This window comes from Gymnoscopelus microlampas, assembly GCF_963454915.1.
Source record: "Gymnoscopelus microlampas genome assembly, chromosome: 13".
Taxonomy (NCBI): domain Eukaryota; kingdom Metazoa; phylum Chordata; class Actinopteri; order Myctophiformes; family Myctophidae; genus Gymnoscopelus; species Gymnoscopelus microlampas.
In genome coordinates this window covers 1,164,283-1,188,584 of record NC_139950.1, presented here as the reverse complement: position 1 = coordinate 1,188,584, position 24,302 = coordinate 1,164,283, and the positions used below count along the sequence as shown (strand labels likewise).

Here is a 24,302-nt window from a genome sequence, read left to right as displayed (position 1 = left end):
ATTTTAAGATTTCTTTGGCTATTCAAAAATAGCGCCGCGCTATGGGCTTGTAGATCTGCTATTTTTGAAGAAAAAAAGTCGTGAAAATGTGTGCAAATCTTTGAATATATATATTATATATACAATTTTCTGGGGGTCCCTGGAACAATCTTTTTTTCCCTAAGTTTGAGAACCACTTATATATATATATATATATGGCAACATACGTTTAAAAAAAAAAAAAAAACTGTTAGCATTTAGAAGACATTTGTAGAATCACCCTGAAGCAAAGATTTGAGTTAAAAATATTAAAAATATATAAATATATTCAAAGATTTGCACAAATGTTCAAGTTTTTCAAAAATAGCAGATCTACAAGGTCATAGCGCGGCACTCTGTGCTATTTTTGAATAGCCAAAGAAATCTAAAAATGACACAGACACGTTCCTTGCCTTAATTAAAGGGATTAAAGGGATAGTTCACCCAAAAATTAACTTTTTAATTATTGGCTTAGGAATGCAACAAAAAAATTAAAAAATCAAGTCTCCATGGGGTGACTAATCAATAGGAAAAAAAAGTAATTTTTGGGGTGAACTATCCCTTTAAAACTGATGCTAGGTTCTTGGTTTACCTGTGATCCTATAGTTTACTGAGGCACTACACTGTCTCTATGCACTCTATGTATACGTTTACCTTGTTTTCTGTAAGTCGCTCTGGATAAAGAGCGTCTGCTAAATGCCTACATTGTAAATTAAGTGAACCCAGCTCTCTCTAGCCAGATCCAATTCTCACATTTCTGCCTCCAATGCTGTGTTACGATGAAATTGTTGACCTGCTGAAATACGTGACCATCTTGTGGACTTAACAAAAAAAAAACGATGCTACCCATGGGTCACGGACATTTCTTTTGGGGACATCTTATATTGCGTCATCAGTGTTCCAAAAATAAACAGATCAGCTCCGTGACCGTGATTCTGTCTGAGGTATGTGACTCGTTTATGATATCGAGTTACATTTGATAATGGCTGGGGGAAAAAAATCGTAATCTTTGGATAAATTGGTAGGCTACATTTTCACTGTCAGTTGATGCTTCACGAGACGCGCCCTATGGGGATTTCCAATAGAACTGTGACCCAGGGGGATAGCGGCCTCTAGTGACGGCAGTGATGTCACTTCTGTGCTCTATGGCAGTGGTTCTCAACCCCCACATGATTTTAGTAAAACATTACTTCATCAAAAGTAATCAACAAACTAAAAACTGGTCAAATATTGGCCAAATAGTATTTAGAAAGAGGCAAACATTTTGAAAATAGCAGATCTACAAGCTCACAACGCCTCGCAACGCGAACATTGGCCAAATAGTATTTAGAAAGAGGCAAAATATTTATCTGTGGAACCGAGTCAACTAAATGTACGCTAATGCCTCGATTCCTATACAATTCCAAGTGCTTGTCAGGGTGTCGGCCCCCAGTTCAAATATGATTATTTTGGGGGGGGGGGGGGGGGGGGGGGGGTTGCATCCTGAAAAGGTTGAGAACCACTGCTCTATGGGTCTTGCTGTAATGACCTTGAGCAAGGCACTATCTTCTGTCCCTACATCCTCTATCTGTGGTAGTTTATCAGACAGTTTCTAGCAGTGTTGACCCAATATGGGAAAAACCCATTAGTACAACTCTCAACTTTTACATTGGTTTCATCAAAGTGCCTTATTTGAATGATGTTGTTTTTATTTTTTTGCTAGTAATGCTACAAACAGCTTACCATATTATTTTGTAATGATAAACTGATGTGTAAAGGACTTCACCAATTTTTTTACCCGTCTTCATATAATTGATTAATACAAGTCAAAATAAAAACATATTTAAATATTGTTGGGTTTCTTAACTGTCCACAGCCCTCCTCTGAGACACAGGCAGAGTACAAAAAAAACATCATGAGCATTAGTGAGGACCAATATGAATAGGTTGAAAATAGGCAAATTCATCCTTTAAGATTGGAGAACAAGGTTTTGGACAATTTCTTTTTAAATAAATAGTTCAAGCAAAATCAGTTTAAAAGATACAACTTTAATATACAATATTTTACACTTTAAAAAAAACATTTTATACAGTTTGTTTGTGTTGTCATTCATAACAATTAAGTTAGACTCAAGCACATTGTCCAGAAGGCCACTGCAGTTTTCAGGGCCTCATCTCTATCTGCAGTGTGTGTGTGAGTGAAATCAAGCCGTCTTCATTATCTTGCCATTTTAAGCTTTGTTTTTGGCACATCGTAATAAATCACAGCCTTTTCTACTGTACAATTTGTTTTTCCTTCAACAAAATTCAGACAAGTATGATTTCACAAATCAATGCTTTTTCATTGCGGCTCGTCAGGAACCCTGGAGTTTGAAGCACTGCTTTAGAAGCGGAACACGATAAACATTCTAACCGTCAAACAACATGTCTGACGATCAAATTCTCAGCAGCACCATAACAGAGGAAGCCATTTTTACTGACAAACGTCCCATGTCGACATCAAGGAAGGAAAGCGTTTACATTCAGGTCATTTGTCGACATACAGTAAGTGAGATTACGTAAAAAAAACACAAGACTTCAAACACCTGCTTTAGAAAGAAATTAAAAACGACGTCCTTTATAATGAGGTAGAGAAAGAGACAAATGGAATATTGTCAGATACTAAAGCAAGGACTTAATAGGCTGTTAAGTTAGCAGCCAACAGGAGAGAGGGCGCCAGATCCTCAAGACTCCACAACAGTGGAACACTAAAGCCACATAAAAGAGTTATTACAAATCAATAAATATTTTTAAAAAAAACTCAAAATGTAAAAATGAGAAACTAAATAATGGTATCTCCCCTCCACACAGTGTAGTGTTAAGAGGGGAGCATTTTGACTTTTCCGGCTACTGTCCCAGTTGCCATCATTGCCATCACATAATTAACAAAAATAAATATTACTGCAGACTGCAATACTGCAAGCTGCTTACATGAGCCGTGTTAACACACACCACCACAGTGACTTAATAATACAGATGTCTTATTCTTCTCACAGATGTATAAAGATTCTTCTATTCTTCTCTAGAAAACTGGAAGAATCAGTTCCACACCCTTATAAAAAGGCAGAGAGGCTCGGTCGACAGAAACCAGCGGTTGTGTGTCACTGAAAACTCACCGCAGAACAACGTCAACTATTCAGGTTTTGAGTGACAGGCAGAGCACTAAGCTACTGTATTTAATCATGTACGGGATGGGGGGGGGGGGGAATGGCGGCTTCACACAGCTGCCAAACAGTGAACTGGTAAAGCCGGTTGGCGAGGTGAGGTTGGCCTTACGTTACGTCTGCCTGTCGGAATGTTGACCTCAAGTTTGTTGTTGAGTTGGAGAGCGAGAGTGAATGTGTGTGTCATCTCCATGGAATGTTTCGGCAATTCCACGAAGGTGCCATTTATCGTCCCTGTCGGGCACAAAACCGCGCGAAAATAGCCGTTCTACCGGCTATTTGACAAAATTGGAAAGTGGTTAAGTCTGCCTATGGGTTTTATGGAATCTTATAAAGAGTGTGTCACAGAGGACTGAAGAATGAGATGATGCAACGTCTGACACAGTGGTCAAATGACTGGCCAACGTCTGCACATCAAACTACAAGGTTGTTGAGAAGGAAAACGGTGAAAAGTTAAACCTCAAGCCATTGTGTACAAGTGATAACTTCTAACGTAGAAAATGTGAAAATGTGATTAAGTGTCGCTAGACGGACAAATGATAAATAAATTGTTCCGGGGCCTTTGTGTTCATGATAACTCTGGTTTTAGCCGCTAGCACCACGCACAGACAAGATACTGGTGGAGTCACAAGTCATGGTCTTTGTGGAACCCCATAAGTAAGTGTGGCGCTTGTTCTCTGAAAACCTTTTTAAAAATTGTAGCGTTAAAAAAGAGAGTCCGCTCAGTTTCTTGGTGGACACAGTCTTAAGAGATGGAAGGTTCGGTGAGCTTGTAGGTCTGGCTAATCTTTCATCATACGACAAACGAGGTACGAACCCCGCCCGGGGCGCGTTTACTCCGTCTTGACGGCCTTGCGTTCGGCCCCGTCGCCCCCGACGACGTCCTTGCGTTGTTTGGGGGCCTTGGCGATGTAGGCGTTGTAGAAGAAGCGCGAGAACAGCAGCAGGTAGCTGAGGTACATGAGCGTGGCCCACACGATGTTGTCCGGGTACGAGTGGCAGTCGCCGCTGGTGTCGCGCATCCAGCGCCACACCAGCGCCGCCACCGTGAGGCCCATGGCCATCTGGGCGATCTGCGAGGCCGTGATGAGGATGGCAAGCGGCCGCGGCACGCGGTAACCCGCGGCGCGCACGGCGTAGTAGCTGTACATGAGCGCGTGGACGCAGTAGTTCATGGTCATGAACCAGCCGCCGCCGGCCACTTGGTCCTTGTAGGAGTACCAGGAGTAGCACAGCACCGTGATGTGGTGGTACCAGTGCAGGAAGATCAGGCGCTGCTTGCGGAGCACGATGAAAGCTGTGTCGCCTGAGGAGGAGGAGGAGGAGGGGGCCGTTAGGATGTGTAAGACTGTAAGGCCTTTCGCAATCGTAAATAGCAATGGTGGGAAAAGTACTCAAATGTTTTACTTAAGTAAAAGTATCAATACTGCAATGTAGAAGTAGTCCGTTGCAAGTAAAAGTCCGGAATTCAAAATTCACTGGAGTAAAAGTACAAAAGTATTGGTATCAAAATGTACTTAAGCCGGATTTTTTTTTTTTTGAAAATAGGAGATCTACAAGCTCACAATGCGCCGCGTTGCAACGCATTGTGAGCTTGTAGATCTCCTATTTTCAAAAGATTCGTCTACATTTCATACATTTGAAAACTTGGGAAATTCAGCATAATGAGTACCAATACTATTAATATTGACCCAAAAGCATCAGATAAAGCACACAGCATGGTCTGAAACATGGACTCACCCAGCTCAGGAGCTTTGCTCAGGACGAAGGCGTAGGCCCAGAACTTGCTGACCGGTCCGCTGTAGAAGCTCTGGTTGCAGATGGACGCCCGGAACCCGCTGGTGGTCAACATGTGGGACATGTAGCGGCCGGTCCGCACCGCCCCGACGATACTGGAGAAACACAACAACACATTTACAGTTAACTTTGTTGGTCACATAACCAGTGGTGGAAAAAGCACTTTTTACTTAAGTAAAAGTATCAATACCGCAATGTAGAGGTACTCTGTTACAAGTAAAAGACCGGAATAGGCTCTATTCACAGCAGCCATATTATGAAGACATTCACAGGTGTTACCAATGATGCTAATGAAGGCTCTGTTCCATTCTGGTCAAACAGAGTCAGGGTGCTGATATTGTGCATGTTGGCCCACTGGAAACACTCTGTTACACCAGTGGGTCTACAGTTGGGGTCCAGGGACCCTCATGGGCTTCCAAATGCCCCCTTACAGGTGTGTAACTCTGAAAGTGTACAAATGGAACCAAATGGACCCTTACGGGTCCATTTGGTTCCATTTGTACACTCTCAGAGTTATGGGGGTCGTGGAAACCACTGTGCTACACTAAATGGAACAGAGCCTTCATTAGTATCATTGGTAACACCTGTGAAGGAAGTGATAATATGGCTGCTGTGCATAGAGCCTATTCTAAATTTACTGGAGTAAAAGTACAAAAGTATTGGTATCAAAATGTACTTAAAGTACCAAAAGTAAAAGTACTAAAATGATGCGACGCGTTGTGAGCTTGTAGATCGGCTATTTCCAAATAGCCTCTGTATAAAATAGGGCTGAAGTGGTTAATGTGTGTTTATAATGTAATACTTTATATCTGCAAAGTAACTTGAAGTTTTCAAATAATTGTAGTGGAGTAAAAGTACAACATTTGCCTCTGAGATGTAGTGGAGTAGAAGTAAAAGTATAGACAATTGGAAATACTCCAGTAAAGTAAAAGTACCTGAAAATTGTACTTGAGTACAGTACTTGCTTACTTTACACCACTGTTTACTGAGAGGGTCTATTAGAACTTAATTTCACTGTGTGCAGGGTTAATAATCGGTGTATATCTGTAGCACGTTAGTTAACACCAGAAACCAAGTGAAACAATGCAGGGCGTGACTGCCAAGAGAGCTGCTCTCATGTGTGTCAGTTTGTGCAACACTGTGAAACTCAAGGTTGTGTTGCTACTACATGCCTGCAACAACAACTGCATCAACACATGTTTTGAGTCTGAGATGTGTTGAGTCTGAGAATGACTTCTAATGAGTCTAGATCAGTGGTTCTCAACCAGTGGGGAAACCAGTGGTAGAAACATTTGAATGCGGACCCCCATCTCAAAGTGTGTTTGTTCCAGGGACCCCCAGAAGCAAAGATTTGAGTTAATATTTTTGCTTTAAAAAAAAAAATATATATATATATATATATATATATATATATATATATATATATCAGATCTATATCAGATCTACAAGCTCATATCGCGGCACTCGGTACCGCGCTATGAGCTTGTACATCATCTATTTTTTAATAGAATCACTAACTGGGTGGTTTGCACCCTGGGCAAGACCTGGGATGTTGGCTGTCTAGGAAGTTGACAACCGGAAATGGTTGAATTTGGCGGAAGTACCGCCCAAGGAAATTACGTTGATGATTTACAAATCTGTTAACATTCTCCGTGAATGAAACAAGTGTTGTGATTGGTCAAAAATATAGACCAATATAGCTCACAACGCATCGCAGGGCGACGCGTTGTGAGCTTGTCGATCGGCTATTTACTGTGAAAGCTATGCTCCGACAGCAACATGGAATAGTTTTTTATGTTTACCCCCTTTTTCACCCCAATTTAATTGTGGTTAAACTACTCTATATCATTTGTTTACAGAGGTCCCCCCAGGGGTTGGGAGGCCATTTTTGTCCACCAATATGTGTACAAGCAAACATTACAACAATGCGCACACACACGTTCTATAAAGCACATAATCATATCCATAGTGTGAGATTATTCGTGTGTAGTGCAATGAACAAAAACAATTTACTAAGTGCTTCAATAGGATTCAATTGTGGTGTGTGTGTGCAAACACACACACATATATATTAATCCTAATCCATGGCTAGAACCATCTGAATTGATGTAGGCAGGAGTCGCTGCTCAATCAGGATGCATGTCATCCGACTACAACCATTTCATATTATGGAGTTCTCCCCCCCCTCAGTGCAGTATATACTAATGCAGGGGTCTCCAATGTGTTTCTAAGGACCCCCTAGCTGAGAGAGAGACGAAGCAGGGACCCCCGCTACATATTGTGTTTTGTCATAGATGGCTTCGTAGACTTATTTGACAGCACTGAATGACATGGATAATGTCTTAGTATGGATGTGATTATGTACAGAACGTGTGTGCATCGATCTAATGTTTTGCTTGTACACATATTACATGACAAAACGTAGTGCCGACATAATGACGGCGAGCGTTCGTTTCATCTCCATGGCAACCTAACAATACACGCACTGGCAGTCTGGCACAGCTGGTAGGTAGGTTTAAAAAGAGAAAAACACACAAAAACAGGGTTCATTTTTTAAATATCTTAAAAGTGTGTTTGAAATTTTTTTAACACAAAACTTCTCTTGTGGGGGTCCCTGGCACAACATTTTTTTGAGTGAACTATCCCTTTAAAAAAAGGTATAAAGACTCACCTGAAGATGGCGAGACTGAGAGACCAGAGGATGAGGGGGGTCCGCAGGTTTAATTTGGGCCTCTCTCTCATGAAGTGTCGCCCTCCGAACACCAGCATCACATACAGCCCACAGAACACAAACGACTTACTCCTGGAAACAAAAACACAAAGTTTATGAATACCAGCAGCACAATACAACACAGCCCACAGAACTAGGTTGTAGTTACTCCACTACAATTATTTGAAAACTTTAGTTACTAGTTACTTTGCAGATATAAATTTGTTATAAAACACACATTAACCACTTTAACCTTATTTTATACATAGGCCGTTTGAAAATAGCAGATCTACAAGCTCACAACGCGTCGCGTTGTGAGCTTGTAGATCTGCTATTTTCAAACATTTTAGTACTTTTACTTTGAGTACATTTTGATACCAATACTTTTGTACTTTTACTCAAGTAAATTTAGAATGCTGGACTTTTACTTGAAACAGAGTACTTTTACATTGCAGTATTTGATTACTTTTGGGTATCAGAACTGGTATCGGTACATCTCTATCTTAAGTAAAGGCCTCATGTCCTCCACATTACAGGTTAAGAATAGCAGCACCTTCACAGTATTTACTGAGCCTAAAATAAATGCTATAGATTAAAACAGGATGAGCTCATTCTTTCCATTAGGTAGAATGCCTACAGTACAGAAAACCACCACTAGGAGGGGTCTAGTGAGACTCATACAGGAGTCCTATGGCACAGTGGTTTTCAAACTGGGGTCCGGGGGTCCCCAGCAAACTTTGTTAATGTAGCGTCAGAATCTGTTTAACCACTTTAATCCCTATATACATTGGCTATTTGAAAATATACATGATACAAGCACACAACACAAGGTGTGAGCTTGTTGATCTGCCATTTTCAAAAAATCTTCCATGTTTACTTAATACATACTAATTTGGGGGTCCTTGACAATGAAAATGTTTAACTTTGGGAACCACAGATGTAGTGACAGTATCATGTTAAGACCTGGAATATTTGGAAGATTTTTGAAACATTCTTCTAACAACACAATCTGGCACGGGGCTCCCTGGCACTACACATTTTAACGTGGGGGTCTTTGCCATGAAAGTATTTGAGAACCCGCTGGTTAAAATAAGAATGAAAACAACTTGGAAGCAAGACCAAATAAGCAACTACCACTTTAGAGAAAAACAAGCCCAAAGTCGCTTGTAATAAGCGGACATGGCAACAAGTCCCGTTTGCTTTTTATCAAATGACAGCTTTTATGACAAATAAGTGACACTGTTAAGTGCTGGGATGCCACGAGTGAGGGAGAAAAAAAATACCCACACAAAACAAAAATAAAGCTTGACTATTCAAAAATAGCATATCATATACAAGCTCATAGCGCGGCACGAGTGCAGTGCTATGAGCTTGTAGATCTGATCGATGGCCATTATAACGCATCACGCGTGCAGTACGCCTCCCAACCGATAGAGTCGAGTAGAAAGCATAATGGAGAAAATGGCCACCAATCGGATTAAAATGCTTTTTATTGAACGATACGGATTTATACAGGTACTTCTAAGGACCCGTACATAATTGTAACATATATGGCCATGGGGTAAGCGCTTTATATTTGAAATCTGAACGTTTTATGTAGATATACGGGCCAAAAAGAGAAAGTGCAAACACTATTTTGAAGATCATCCATGACTGTCATATAACGACAAGTCATGTAGCTTGCATCCATTCCAGAGCAAAAAAAAAAGACGATTTGAGAGTGTAAGAAATGCACCATTTGTTACACTCTCAGAGTGAATAAAGAAGATATAATTAACTCACCAGTTGGCTTGCATCCATTCCAAGGCTCCTCTCTCATCGAAGCGCCGCTCGAAGCTGAACTCAGACAGAGACAGACCTATCTCTGATGACTCATTCATGATTTAAAAATAGATATAAATACTCTTTAGAATAAAAACATTAAAAAACACACACTGCAGCGGCTCTGGAAAGCTCTTCACAAAACACAGGCACTATAGTGGACAGAAGGTTAATAAAAGTGTGTGTTGTTCCCATAGACTGTATTGTTCCTCCTTGACTGTCCTGTCTCTCTCTCTCTCTCTCTGTGTGTGTGTGTGTGTGTGTGTGTGTGTGTCTGACGCACCTGTTATCTCACACACATTAAATCCTATTAGCCGGGGGGGCGTGACCAAGCCTTCCTCCACGCTGATTGGAGGAGGAGTTCACCTGTAAGCACCCCCCACCCCACCCCCCAGCAGAGAGTACTGAGTGAGATGATGATGATGATGATGATGATGATGATGATGGTGATGGGGGGGAGTATATGATGATTATTATTATTATTATCATTATTATTATTATCATTATGTCATACATAACTTATTATTATGTCAACAAGTTGTCACATTCTATTCTATCTATTCTATTCTTTTTAATAATAAATAATAATACATGTAATAATACTGGATGATGAAATAAAGTTAACAAACAGGTAGAACGTCAGTTTGATAAGCCTCTTAAGACAGCTCAAATACATTTGATATGTGCAACAGCAGAGAGGCATTACAGTATTATTTCATATCTTTAGCAGCAGTGTCAGAAAGGCACACAGTGGTGGAAAAAGTACTCAAATTCTTCACTTAAGTAAAAGTACCAATACTTCAATATAAAAATACTCTGTTACAAGTAAAAGTCCAAAATCAAAAATGTACTTGAGTGAAAGTACCAAAGTATTGGCATCAAAATGTACTTAAAGTACCAAAAGTAAAAGTACTAAATATTTGAAAATAGCCGATCTACAAGCTCACAACGCGAGCTGCACTATTTTCAAATAGCCTATGTATAAAATATGGCTAAAGTGGTTAATGTATGTTTCATAATATCATAATTTATATCTGAAAAGTAACTAGTAACTAAAGTTTTCAAGTAAATGTAGTGGAGTAAAAGTACAATATTTGCCTCTGAGATGTAGTGGAGTAGAAGTAAAAGTATTGGAAATTGGAAATACTCAAGTAAAGTACATATACCTCAAAATTGTACTTAAGTACAGTACTTAAGTAAATATACTTAGTTACTTTCCACCACTGTGTGTGAGTAACATTTTTGTTTTATTCTAACTTATTTTGTATCTCATTTAAGGGCTGTGACGGCCACAGGGTGTGTGGTGAAAGTGTGATGAATCCTCACAAGTTCAAGATTGTACATCTGCTGATTTTGAAATTATTTTGCAAAAAATCTTGAAAGTGTTTGAAACATCTTCTTGTCTCGGGGGTCCCTGGCACAAAACATTGTCAGATGGGGTGGGGGGGGGGGTCATTTTGGGGGTCCTTGACAGGAACAACTACTGATTTAGAAGGCACCTGTAGAATCGGCCTCAGGTCTTCTTAATGGGTTAAAGTTGACAGGTGTCTGCAGAAACTCAGAAAACTCTCTCTCTCTCTCTCTCCTCTCTCTCTCTCTCTCTCTCTCTCTCTCTCTCTCTCTCTCTCTCTCTCTCTCTCTCTCTCTCTCTCTCTCTCTCTCTCTCTCTGTCTGTCTGTCTGTCTGTCTGTCTGTCTGTCTCACACGCACGCACGCACGCACGCACGCACGCACGCACGCACGCACGCACGCACGCACGCACGCACGCACGCACACACACACACACACACACACACACACACACACACACACACACACACATACACATATGGTATTTGGTGGCCTTGGGTCATGAAGATCATCTCTAGGCCGTCTTCACAACACTTCACATTCCCAAGAGGCCGCTCTGAGTCACTGCCAACCCAGAGTAGGGGGTAACTAAGTACATTTACTCAAGTACTGTACTTAAGTACAATTTTTTAGGTACTTTTACTTTACTGGACAATTTCCAGTTGTGTATACTTTTACTCCTACTCCACTACATCTCAGAGGCAATTATTGTACTTTTACTCCACTACAATTGTTTGAAAACTTTAGTTACTAGTTACTTTGCAGAAATAAATTATTACATTATAAAACATAATACATTAACCACTTCAGCCATGGCTGATGCGACGCGTTGTGAGCTTGTAGATCGGCTATTTTCAAATATTTTAGTACTTTTACTTGTGGCACTTTAAGTACATTTTGATGCCAAACCTTTTGTACTTCTACTCAAGTAAATGTTGAATTCCGGACTTTAACTTGCAACAGAGTACTTCTACATTGCAGTATTGACACTTGACCCCCCCCACCCCCTCCCAGAGAGACTCCAGTGGACACACACACACAATAGATCATCATTCCCATCCAGCCAGTCCGACCGCTCCTAAAAAACTGGCAGAGTGGGTGTGGAGGAAACTATGACCACGCCCACAAAAACACCCGCCAAATCTCCTGGACGTCCCCCCAAGGCCAAGTACCATCCGTACCTAGGGGCGATACTAGGGTCTTTTCTTTTGCTGCCGCCCCCCCCAACCCTGTGGAATGCACTCCCCAATACCGTCAGAGGAGCCACGCCCCCACCCTCCAATCCTCAAAAAACTAGTGGTGGAAGAAGTACTCAGATATGTTTTACTTAAGTAAAAGTAGCAATGCCATAATTTAAGAATACTCTGTTACGAGTGAAAGGCCTGTGTCCAAAACGTTACTCGAGTAAAAGCACAAAAGCGTCGAAATATACTTAAAGTACCAAAAGTAAAAGTACTAAAATGTTTTTAAAATAGCAGATCTACAAGCTCACAACGCGTCGCATTGCGAGCTTGTAGATCGGCTATTTTCAAATGGCCTAGGTATAAAATAGGGCTAAAGTGGTATGTTTTATAATGTAATAATTTATATCTGCAAAGTAACTAGTAACTAAAGTTTTCAAATAATTGAAGTGGAGTAAAAGTATAATATTTGCCTCTGAGATGTAGTGGAGTAGAAGTAAAAGTATAGACAATTGGAAATACTCCAGTAAAGTAAAAGTACCACAAAATTGTACCTAAGTACAGTGCTTGAGTAAATGTACTTTACACCACTGACAGCTGTCATCAATTTGTCACTGTCCTGTGTGTGCATCATGCAACTCTATGCAACTGTGTGTCACTTTGCTTCCTAGAATCACTCACGCACTTGTCATACTGCATTGCATCAGTGGTGGAAAAAGTACTCACATCTTTTACTTAAGTAAATGTATCAATACTCCAGTGTAGTTACAAGTAAAAGTCTGGTAATAAAAATGTACTTGAGTAAAAGTTGGCATCAAAATATAGTTGAGTTGGCATCAAAATGTACTTAAAGTACCAAAAGTAAAAGTACTCATTGTGCAGAATGTCCCATTTCACAAGTTAAAAATGTATACAAATCACTTGAAAATAGCAGACCTACAAGCTGACAATTGTGAGCTTGTAGATCTGCAAGCATAATTAAAACCTAGAAGAACATCAATGTGCAAACAAACAGGCAATACAAATCATGGACCAGAAACCAGTGACATGGTACCATTGTGGTATTTTGTAAGGAAACTACTAATATTTTTGAATATTTTGTGTTTTGTTGTTTGCTTGTTTTTTCAATATCGGACTGTTTTTATGTTTTGTATGTTTCACCTGTTTTCTGGACTGAAAAGCAGAAAGATTTGGACAAATTGTGAAAACCTTTGCAAAAACAGTGTGAAACGAAACATTCTGCATAATGAATGCTTTACATTTTTGCACTTTAAGTGTGTTTTTGATGCCAATTCTTTTGTACTTTCACTCCAGTGACATTTTTTTTACAGGTTTTCAACCCTTTTCATATCAAGGACCATTATTTATTCGCCATTTGAGCCACGGAACCACCGTTTGATGAGATTTTAGCCTCTCACACCCAAAACTTTGAATATTTTGTCACACAATTCCATGCTGTGTTGACGTTGGTGCCATAGGAGAGATAACAGGCAAACATTGATCAAAATAACAATTAGTTAATTAATTAATGCAGATGTTTAACTATAATTTAACTCTTTAGAGCGTAAAATGGAACCAAATGGACCCGTGAGGGTCCATTTGGTTCCATTTTACGATCTCAAGAGTTAAAGATCTATAAGGGTCCATTTGGTTACCAACTCTCCATCATTTCGCTGGGGACCACCTGGAACCCCCTCAACGACCACTGGTGGTCCCCGGACCACTGGTTGAGAACCACTGTTATACAGGACTCTTACTAGCAGAGCATTTCTACATTGTGGTATTGCTACTTTAGCCACTTAAGTCGTTTTTTCCATCGTTGATGCCGACCCGCCCAGGGAGGCATTCAGGCCTTGCATGGGTTTCATCTACGAGCTCATTTCACTGACAAAAAGCTATAGAAACTGATACATCGAGCAGCTGAAACTGATGGTGAAACCGAGAGGCAGTCAGTGTGTCTCCTGTCTTCAGTGGTGTAAAGTAACTAAGTACATTAACTCAAGCGCTTAAAGGACAACTTTGTTTTTTTTACAACCAAGGTTTATATTTTAGCTTGTAATTAAAGTAAATAAAAGATGAGTGTTATTTATTTTTCATTTACTGCTTTCCATAGTTTTAGCAATTTCCGTGATCTTTTTTTACAGTGGGCGGGGGCATTCTGTCCGGTGGCTAAATATGCCTTTTTTACACAATAAAAAAGGTACCGTGATCTTTGATGGCCAGATGTGAGTTATTGGGGGCTAGAAGAGCTACTGTATATAATAATAAAGAAAACGCCAGGTTATTGTGTAAAGAAAATACATATTTAGCCACCGGACAGAATGCCCCCGCCCACTGTAAAAAAGATCGCGAAAATTGCTAAAACTATAGAAAGCAGTAACAAAAATGTTTTAACACTCATCTTTTATTAACTTTAATTACAATCTAAAACATAAACCTTTGTTGTAAAAAAACAAAGTTGTCCTTTAAGTACAATTTTTCTTTTTCAATTTTTTTTTCTTTTTTTCTTTTCTATACTTTTACTTCTACTCCACTACATCTCAGAGGCAAATATTATACTTTTACTCCACTACAATTATTTGACAGCTTTAGTTACTAGTTACTTTGTAGATTTGGATTATTATTACAAAACATACATTAACCACTTCAGCCCTTTATACATTTGGCCATTTGAAAATAGCAGATCTACAAGCTCACAATGCGTCGCATCGCGACACATTGTGAGTTTGTAGATCTGCTGTTTTCAAATGATTTTTATACATTTTGAAAACTTCTGAAATGGGACATTCTGCATAATGAGTACTTTCCACTTGTAGTACTTTAAGTACATTTTGATACCAATACTTTTGTACTTTTACCCAAGTACATTTTGAATTCCGGACTTTGACTTGTAACAGAGTATTTCTATATTGCAGTATTGATACTTTTACTTTTACATAAAACATGTGAGTACTTTTTCCACCACTGCTCCTGTCTTCAGTGGTGGACAAAGTATAGACCTATAGGGGTCTTCAACAGGGGGTCCGGGACCCCTAGGGGGTCTTCAGGGTTACAGGGGGGGAGTCCAAATCTTTGTGCGATAGGAGCTTGTTTTCTGTCTTTTTGTACATTAACCACTTGAACCCTAGAATCCCTGTTCTGAGGGGAACATTAGCCCAAAATAGCAGAAAAAAAGTTTTCTTTGGCTATTCAAAAATAGCAGATCTAGTCAATAAACTGCAAAAAAACATGAATTGACACAACATGTATGATAGTGCTGTCAAACAACAAGTCTATGATAATTGTATGCAATATGTAGTGGGGGTCCCTGCTTCATCTCTCTCTCTCTCAGCTAAGGGGTCCTTGGCCTGAAAAACGTTGAAGACCCCTGGTATAGACTAAAATATTAATAAATACTGTACAAATGATGGAGTACATTTTCTTTTTAATATCAATGCATTGCCGTTTGTAAAACACATTTCTGAAATAGTGAAAATAACCATATAAAAAGTTTTTTGTATATGGTTAAAGGCACTCTAATATAGCCTGGGATCCAGCCTGATTCGCTACGTTCGGCGGACTTTTTTCTCTCTCTCCGCTTATCAGTCTGGAATGCCTCCTATCTCCAAGGGAGGCGGGACATGACAAACGTTTCGAGTCGTGCCGTGGCTTCTGATTGGGCTGTGGTGCGGGGCGGGACAAAAAAAACAGTGTGATCGTTGTGATTCGTCATTCGTTTGAACAACATCCAATCAGCAACGACGTTGCCTAACGTAACATATGTAGTTCCAGTGTAGTTCTGCAAAACGAGTCAATGGGGTGCATTCCAGACTGAGAAGCGAAGAGAGAAAAAAAAGTCCGCCGAACGTAGCGAAGCAGGCTGGATACCAGGCTAACTCTAATAGCACACAGCAGCAGAAGGAAACAGGAAACAGCCCTAGAACTTCCTCAGTGATTCTGACACATATAAGGATGTTAATTCCTTGCAATAAACAGAACACTATTCATAATGGATGGGAAAACTCCTCTACACAGCATCATTTACAATTTACAATGTAGGCATTTATCAGATGCTCTTTATCCAGAGTGTCTAACAATAAACAAGGTAAACGTGTATAAAATGCAGAGAGACAGCGTAGTGCAGTGCTGGAAAAAGTACTCAAATGTTTTACTCAAGTAAAAGTATCAATACCGCAATGTAGAAATACTCTGTTTCAAGTATAAGTCCGGAATTCAAAACGTTACTTGAGTAAAAGTACAAAAGTATTGGTATCAAAATGTACTTTAAGTACCAAAAGTAGAAAGTACTCATTATGCAGAATGTCCCATTTCTTTTCAAATGTATAAAAAACCTTTTGAAAACAGCAGATCTACAAGCTCACAATGCGTCGCGATGCGACGCATTGTGAGCTTGTAGATCGGCTATTTTCAAATGGCTGCAATATGTATAGGGCTGAAGTGGTTAATGTATGTTTTGTAATAATAATAAAAATCTACAAAGTAACTAGTAACTAAAGTTTTCAAATAATTGTGCTGAAGTAAAAGTACAATATTTGCCTCTGAAATGTAGGGGAGTAGAAGTACTGGAAATCGGAAATACTCCAGTAAAGTAAAAAATACCTCAAAATTGTACTTAAGTAAGTACTGTACTTAAGTAAATGTACTTAGTTACTTTACACCACTGCCGTAATGCCTCAGTGAACTAGGATCACAGGTAAACCAAGAACCTAGCATCATTCTAAACCAATGGTTCTCAACCTTTTCAGGCCGCGAACCCCCAAAATAATCATATTTGAACTGGGGACCCCCCACACGGACAAGCACTTGGAATTGTAAGAGTTGAGGCATTACATTTAGTTTGATTCGGTACCACAGATAAATATCGTGAAAATAGCCGATCTACACATTTTCACTTAACTGTCATCTATAGGGACCCCCCTCCAAAAAGCATGTGGGGACTCCCCTGGGGGTCCCGACCCACAGGTTGAGAACCACTGGTCTAAACAATATACTATCAAACATATTTGAGGATAAACAAATGAACCAAAGCAACTTAACATGCTGTCTAAATCTCATTGGTTCTCAAAGTGGGGTCCGGGGACCCCCAGGGGTCCTTGAGGGAGTTCCAGGGGGTCCCCAGCAAAATGTGTTAATATAGCGTCACAATCATTTTGACCTTTTATACTTTGGCTATTCAAAAATAGCAGATATACAAGCTCATAGCGTGGCACCGAGTGCCGTGCTATGAGCTTGTAGATATGCTATTTTTGAAAAATCCTGAACATTTGTGCAAACCTTGGGATATATATATTTGTTAAGACAACATGTTTAACTCAAATATTTGCCTCTGGGGGTCCCTGGAACAAAATATTTGAGATGGGGGTCCGCGGCCAAATACATATCATTGTGGGGGTCCTTGACATGAAAAAGTTTGAGAACCACTGGTCTAAATGACGTATTAACCTTTGCAGAAGTCTGCCTGGTCGTCAAGGCTATAGGTCAAGTGTTACGGGCTAAGGTGGAGTCTGAAGACATTTCTGCCTTTGTTACCAATGTTTAGCTTCTTATAGTTTGTAATGCCCTGTTTTCACTCCTGGTTTCAGTTAGTTAATCAATTAAATTAGTAATTTAAAACACGTAAAGGTGCGTAGACTGTTTCTGTTTGCCAGTAAACTGTAATGCTGCTGCTGCTGCCTGATGCTGCTACTTAGCAGATACACTATACAGGGGTCTTCAACGTTTTTCAGGCCAAAGACCGCTTAGCTGAGAGAGAGATGAAGCAGGGACCCCCACACTACATATTGGATTCATGTTAAATGTGTGTTTTCGACTTAAAACACGTAAAGGTCCGTAGACTGTTTGCCAGTAGCCTAAACCATAATGCTGCTGCTGCTGCCTGATGCTGCTACTTAGCAGATACACTATAGTACAGGGGCCTTCAACGTTTTTCAGGCCAAAGACCGCTTAGCTGAGAGAGAGATGAAGCAGAGACCCCCACACTACATATTGGATTCATGTTAAATGTGTGTTTTCGACTTAAACCCTCATCATCATCATTATCATCATAACCTTTATTTCAACTCGAAGTATACTGTTGAGGGGCAGGCCCTCATTTTTGGCTCACTGGAAACACTCTGTTACACCAGTGGGTCTACAGTTGGGGTCCAGGGACCCTCATGGCCCCTTACAGATGTGTAACTCGGTTCCAGTTGTACACTCTCAGAGTTATGGGGGTCGTGGAAACCACTGTGCTAGACCAGTGGTTCTCAACCTGGGGGTCGCGACCGCCAGGGGGTCGCCAAATAATATGGGGGGGGGTCGCCAGATTTTTTGGTGCATTTAAAAAATTATTATTATTTTTTTTTTTTAACAAAATATTTTATTTATTTTTATGTTATCATTAATTCATGTTTTATCAGTTAATTTACTCAATTTACCCCACTTTTTGCAAAAATGTTTTGATAATAAACAATTATCAAACAACCTATTATAATTAAATAACCTTCGCGCGCGCGAACGGGACCGCGCGCATGCACGCGGGGGGGTCGCGAGAAATAATATCATTATTTTGGGGGTCGCGGCCTGAAAAGGTTGAGAACCCCTGTGCTAGACTAAATGGAACAGAGCCTTCATTAGTATCATTGGTAACACCTGTGAATGTCTTAATATGGCTGCTGTGAATAGAGCCAATAGTCCATATTCACACGGTGGCCATTTTGGAATTTAACATTGCGTTGCTGTGGCAACTGGGGTGGCATTTCAATGACTTAAATGGCCGCCGTGTGAATATGGTGAATATAGGGGGGACTAGACTCAATACTTTGTAAACTTGACCTTTGGCTCGGTACTGTCTGTTCTTTTTTTCCCCTGTACACCCAAACCTCTTCGCTCTACTTTTAAGCTAATGTTCCCCCCAGCAATAGGGATGCAGGGGTTTAAGTGGTTAATGTAAGAATAAAATAATAAACTGGAAACACTCTGGTCAAACAGAGTCAGGGTGCTGATATTGTGCATGTTGGCTCACTGGAAACACTCTGTTACACCAGTGGGTCTACAGTTGGGGTCCAGGGACCCTCATGGGCTTCCAAATGGCCCCTTACAGGTGGGTAACTCTGAGAGTGTACAAATGGAACCGTCGTGGAAACCACTGTGCTAGACTAAATGGAACAGAGCCTTCATTATTATCATTGGTAACACCTGGGAAGGAAGTGATAATAGGGCTGCTGTGCATAGAGCCTAGTGGGATGAAATGAAGGCATGTATGACAGTTTCCAGGTCTGCAGTGGATATAAATGATTTTATTTTGGCAATGTTCCTAATCTGGTAGTAGCAGGACTGGACTACTCTCGTGACTTGGGTGTTGAATGAGATGTCTGGGTCAAAAATGACGCCCAGGTTGCGGGCAGCGTGGCTGATATTTGTTGCTAAGGTAAGCTGGATCCCCCCCACTGGGGCTGTTTGGAGCGGTCAGGCGATCTGGCCGCTTTTCCTTTTTAAATATACTTTATTGTATTTTCACAAGTTTACAAAGTATGCATGGCCACACAACATGGCAATAAATGGCAATATACATCAATACATATTTGCAATATACATCAATACATATTTACAAAAATATAGTGCTTTTTTTTTTTTTTTTACAGTGTTAATAGGTGCCATGGTGTCAGTTTCTTTTTTCGTGCGTCCAGAGTTCTTTGTCTTTTGAGTTCAGTTTAGACTTGTTTGAGGACCACCTCTCCCGAGATGGCCTCCTGGTGAATTACCATGGCACACCTGGTTTTCCACAACTTGTCTACAACAGTGCAAATAATAGTCCAATAAAAGTCCTGTTCTACTGCAGACACTCTTTCCTCAAAGACCCCATACATGGCAGAAATGTAACCAATCTTAATTTTAAAACCAATTTGTGGCATCTTCCCCCACACAAACCTAGATCTCGGACAGTCTACAAGCAGGTGCTCTATAGTCTCATCTGCGCCACAATTTAGTATTGGGCATTTAACGGTTTTAACGAAGCAGCTCCATTTGACCACTGCTCGTACTGCTAGTCTCCTCACAGAGACCAGCCACATGACGTCTCTCTTTTTCTCAGAGATATTTTTACTACTAATATTTTTAATACAAACCCGCTTTTGATTTTCATCAAGGTACTTGTAGGGAAAAATGCCACCATATAAATCATTACATATCTTACCATATATACATTTACTTGTCATTTCATCCCAGTTAATATTTAAGTGTGCAGAGTTTGACAACAGGTCACCATACATCACTTTAAAATAAGGCCCTGAGCTCCTGGCCGCTTTTCCACCTCCAGCCACAGCCCAGCGTTCCGCAGGTTTGTGTCGGGGAGTGGAGCTCCTGGGTCTATTTCCCAGATCCAAGGGCGGACCCGAATTAAAGGTCTGTGTGACCGCACCCTCACTGGAGAAGAAATGGCTGTAAAGCAGTGGTTTTCAACCTTTTTCGTGTCAAGACCCCCAAATTGACACATATTAGCCCAGGGACCCCTATTTGAAAAGATATGCCAGGGACTCAACCATTTAGATTCCTTGGGGGTCCCAATCTACACTGTAGTATCATCATCATCTGTATTCATTTAACTCTGAGAGTGTCTGTACAAATGGAACCAAATGGACCCGTAAGGGTCCATTTGGTTCCATTTGTAGACTCTCAGAGTTACAGACAGTTACAGGTCAATTTGGTTCCTAACTATTCATTTGTCTGGGGACCCCCTGGAACCCCCTCAAGGACCACTGGTTGAGAACCACTGCTCTAAAGGCCCTGACCAAACAAAATCAAATAAATCCTTGCTAGGAAAGCTGCTTTCCTGGAGGAATCAACACTTTACACTTGGCTGGGGAAATGGTTCATGGTCACTTTGACTACGCTGCCACCTCATGGTACACTGGCCTCTCACGGCTGCTGAAAGACACACTGCAGACTGCTCAAAACACATTAATTTGGGTCATCCTTAAAGGAGTAGTTCACCCAAAAAAGTTATTTAGGGGTGAACTACTCCTTTAAGATTCATCCACGTACACATCTGGGGTTGGAGCACTTTAAAAAACTAAACTGGTTGGCAGTAGAGAAGCGAACAGTATATATGAAAATGCTGCTCACTTTAAAAATAGTAACAACAATTGTTATGGGGGTCGTGGCTGTGCTACACTAAATGGAACAGAGCCTTCATTAGTATCATTGGTAACACCTGTGAAAGAAGTGATAATAGGGCTGCTGTGCATAGAGCCTAGTGGGATGAAATGAAGGCATGTATGACAGTTTCCAGGTCTGCAGTGGATATAAATGATTTTATTCTGCCAATGTTCCTAATCTGGTAGTAGCAGGACTGGACTACTCTTGTGACTTGGGTGTTGAATGAGATGTCTGGGTCAAAAATGACGCCCAGGTTGCGGGCAGCATGGCTGATATATGTAGCTAAGATAAGCTGGATCCCCGCACTGGGGCTGTTTGGAGCAGTCTGGCGATCTGGACACTTTTCCACCTCCAGCCACAGCCCAGCGTTCCGCAGGTTGTTGTGTGGAGTGGAGCTCCTCCTGGGTCTATTTCCCAGATCCAAGGGTGGACCCGAATTAAAGGTCTGTGTGACCGCACCCTGACTGGAGAAGAAATGGCTCTAAAGCATGGTTTTCAACCTTTTTCGTGTCAAGGACCCCCAAATTGACACATATTAGCCCAGGGACCCCCATTTGAAAAGATATGCCAGGGACTCAACCATTTTGATTTCTTGGGGGTCCCAATCTACACTGTAGATTATCACCCATCATCAGTATTCATTTAACTCTGAGAGTGTACAAATTGAACCAAATGGACCCGTAAGGGTCCATTTGGTTCCATTTGTACACTCTCAGAGTTACAGACAGTTACAGGTCAATTTGGTTCCTAACTATTCATTTGTCTGGGGACCCTGGTTGAGAACCACTGCTCTAAAGGCCCTGACCAAAATAAATAAAATAAATCCATGCTAGGAAAGCTGCTTTCCTGGAGGAATCAACACTTTACACTTGGCTGGGGAATTGGTTCATAGTCACTTTGACTACGCTGCCACCACATGGTACACTGGCCTCTCACAGCTGCTGAAAGACACACTGCAGACTGCTCAAAACACATTAATTTGGGTCATCCTTAAAGGAGTAGTTCACCCCAAAAAAAATGACGAGGCTTCATGGGGTGTGTAATCGATAGAAAATACGTTTTTTTGGGGGGTGAACTACTCCTTTAAGATTCATCCACGTACACATCTGGGGTTGGAGCACTTTAAAAAACTAAACTGGTTGACAGTAGAGAAATATATGAAAATGCTGCTCACTTTCAAAATAGTAACAACAATTGTTCCAAGGTATCTGTTGAACTACTTTAAACCGGTGGGTGAGACTCACAGGTACTCCACCCGAGGCAGTTCAACTGACAATTGTTCCTTTTAAAAACATCATGGGTAAGAATAGCTTCTTGTACAGCGCAGCAGGGCAATGGAACAATTTTCCTAAGGAAATAAAAACGTGAAAAAGTGCCTCTCTAAGTACCTTTAAAACAGCTTCAAAATAACAAAATATTAGCTGTTGGTTTTTTTTTGGTCAAATGATATACATTCCCTTTGCCCTGCTACTGTTTGAGATCCAAATGGTCTCAAATGGTTAGGCTACTATGCACTTTAATATAGTGTTTGGTACACACACTTTATATTATTATATACTGTGAACTGTATTATATACTACATAGTGTACATTATAAAAAAATAGGTTAAATGCATTGACTGCACATTTATAGGTTAAAATATGTAAAATTGCACTGACTGCACATTATTAGTGTATAGTTTCTTATCAATGTGTCTGATGTAGGCTATTGTTGATGTGTTGTCGTTTGTTATGCTGTTTAGTGTTTTTTGTTAAAGACTGAGGACCACACTAAGCCCTCAGGCTTTACTGTGTTTTCATTCTTGGTGATACAATGTTGGAAAGTGCTTTTGTGCTCTTTATTTATGTCACCAAATAAAATCAATCAATCAGGTACTTATACCTATAAATGTACTTATAGGTACTTTCCACCACTGACTCCTATTTGGTGTTTAGTTCACTTCTCAAAAATGTTCATGTCAAGGACCCCCAAATGTATTTGGCCGCAGTCGGACCACCATCTGAAAATGTTTTGTGCAAGGGACCACCAGAAGAGAAGATTTGTGTTCAAAAAAGAAAACAAAACACTTTCAAGATTTTTCAAAAATGTTAAAAATCGCAGCGTTGCACGAAGTGAAGCGTTGTGAGCTTATATCTGCTATTTTTAAATAGCCAAGGAACCCCCGCCCCAAGGATCCCTGCAGGTCCCAGGACCCCACTTTGAGAATTACACCTTTCTTTCTTTCTTTCTTAACCCTTTAAGGCCTGAGGCGATTCTTTAAAAAAATCTAAATCCTAACAGTTTTTTGAAAAAAAAAAATCAATTTAAGTTTTAAGCTGTAAAATGTTTTAAATTAATAAATTATAACTAAGATGAACAGACAAAACCTGTGTTTTTAACCTATTAAGACCGGGGAAGAATCGGTGTCATTTTTAGATTTCTTTGGCTATTCAAAAATAGCAGATACACAAGCTCATAGCGCGGCAACGAGTGCCGCGCTATGAGCTTGTAGATCTGCAATTCTTCTTTTTTATCGTGAAAATGTGTGCAAATCTTTAGTTTGAATGTATATTTACTGTGTGTAAAAAGTGTTTAACTCAAATCTTTGCTTCTGGGGATTTTACAAATGTCTTCTAAATCCTAACTTTATTTTTATTTTTTACTTATGTTGCTATATAATCAATGGTTTTCAAACTTTTTTCATGTCAAGGATCCTCAAAATAATATGTATTTGTCTGCGGACCCCCTCCCATCTAAAAATATTTTGTTCCAGGGACCCCCAGAAGCAAAGATTTGAGTTAAAAATGTATATAACAGATTTGCACACATTTTCACGATTTTTCTAAAAAATAGCAGATCTACAAGCTCATAGCGCTTGTATATCTGCTATTTTTGAATAGCCAAAGAAATCTTAAAATGACACACACATGTGTTCCCTTCCCGGCCTTAAAGGGTTACTGTGTACTGCAGTCACAAATGTGACCATTCACACATATACACCCATTATGAGCAAATTATATTTCAGCGGTTGACACTTGAATGTAGAAATGTTAGTTTAATCTGTTAAATAAGGTGTTTTAGATGTAAGTCAGTTGGTGCATATGCAATGCCAGTTGGTACCACAGGGTGG

General features: G+C 40.2%; 1 protein-coding gene across 1 annotated transcript; it reads right to left on the bottom strand.

The window, feature by feature from the left end:
- Nucleotides 1–2,025: 2,025 nt before the first annotated feature.
- Nucleotides 2,026–9,772, bottom strand: LOC311058298 (very long chain fatty acid elongase 6-like). The gene is made up of 4 exons (XM_084075703.1): nt 9,489–9,772; nt 7,668–7,799; nt 4,940–5,091; nt 2,026–4,505 (listed from the first exon to the last, which is right to left on the bottom strand). Exons 1-4 carry the CDS (start codon nt 9,584–9,586, stop codon nt 4,033–4,035), a joined length of 855 nt encoding a protein of 284 aa, XP_083931829.1. The 5' UTR covers nt 9,587–9,772; the 3' UTR covers nt 2,026–4,032.
- Between the last annotated feature and the right edge of the window lie 14,530 nt (nt 9,773–24,302).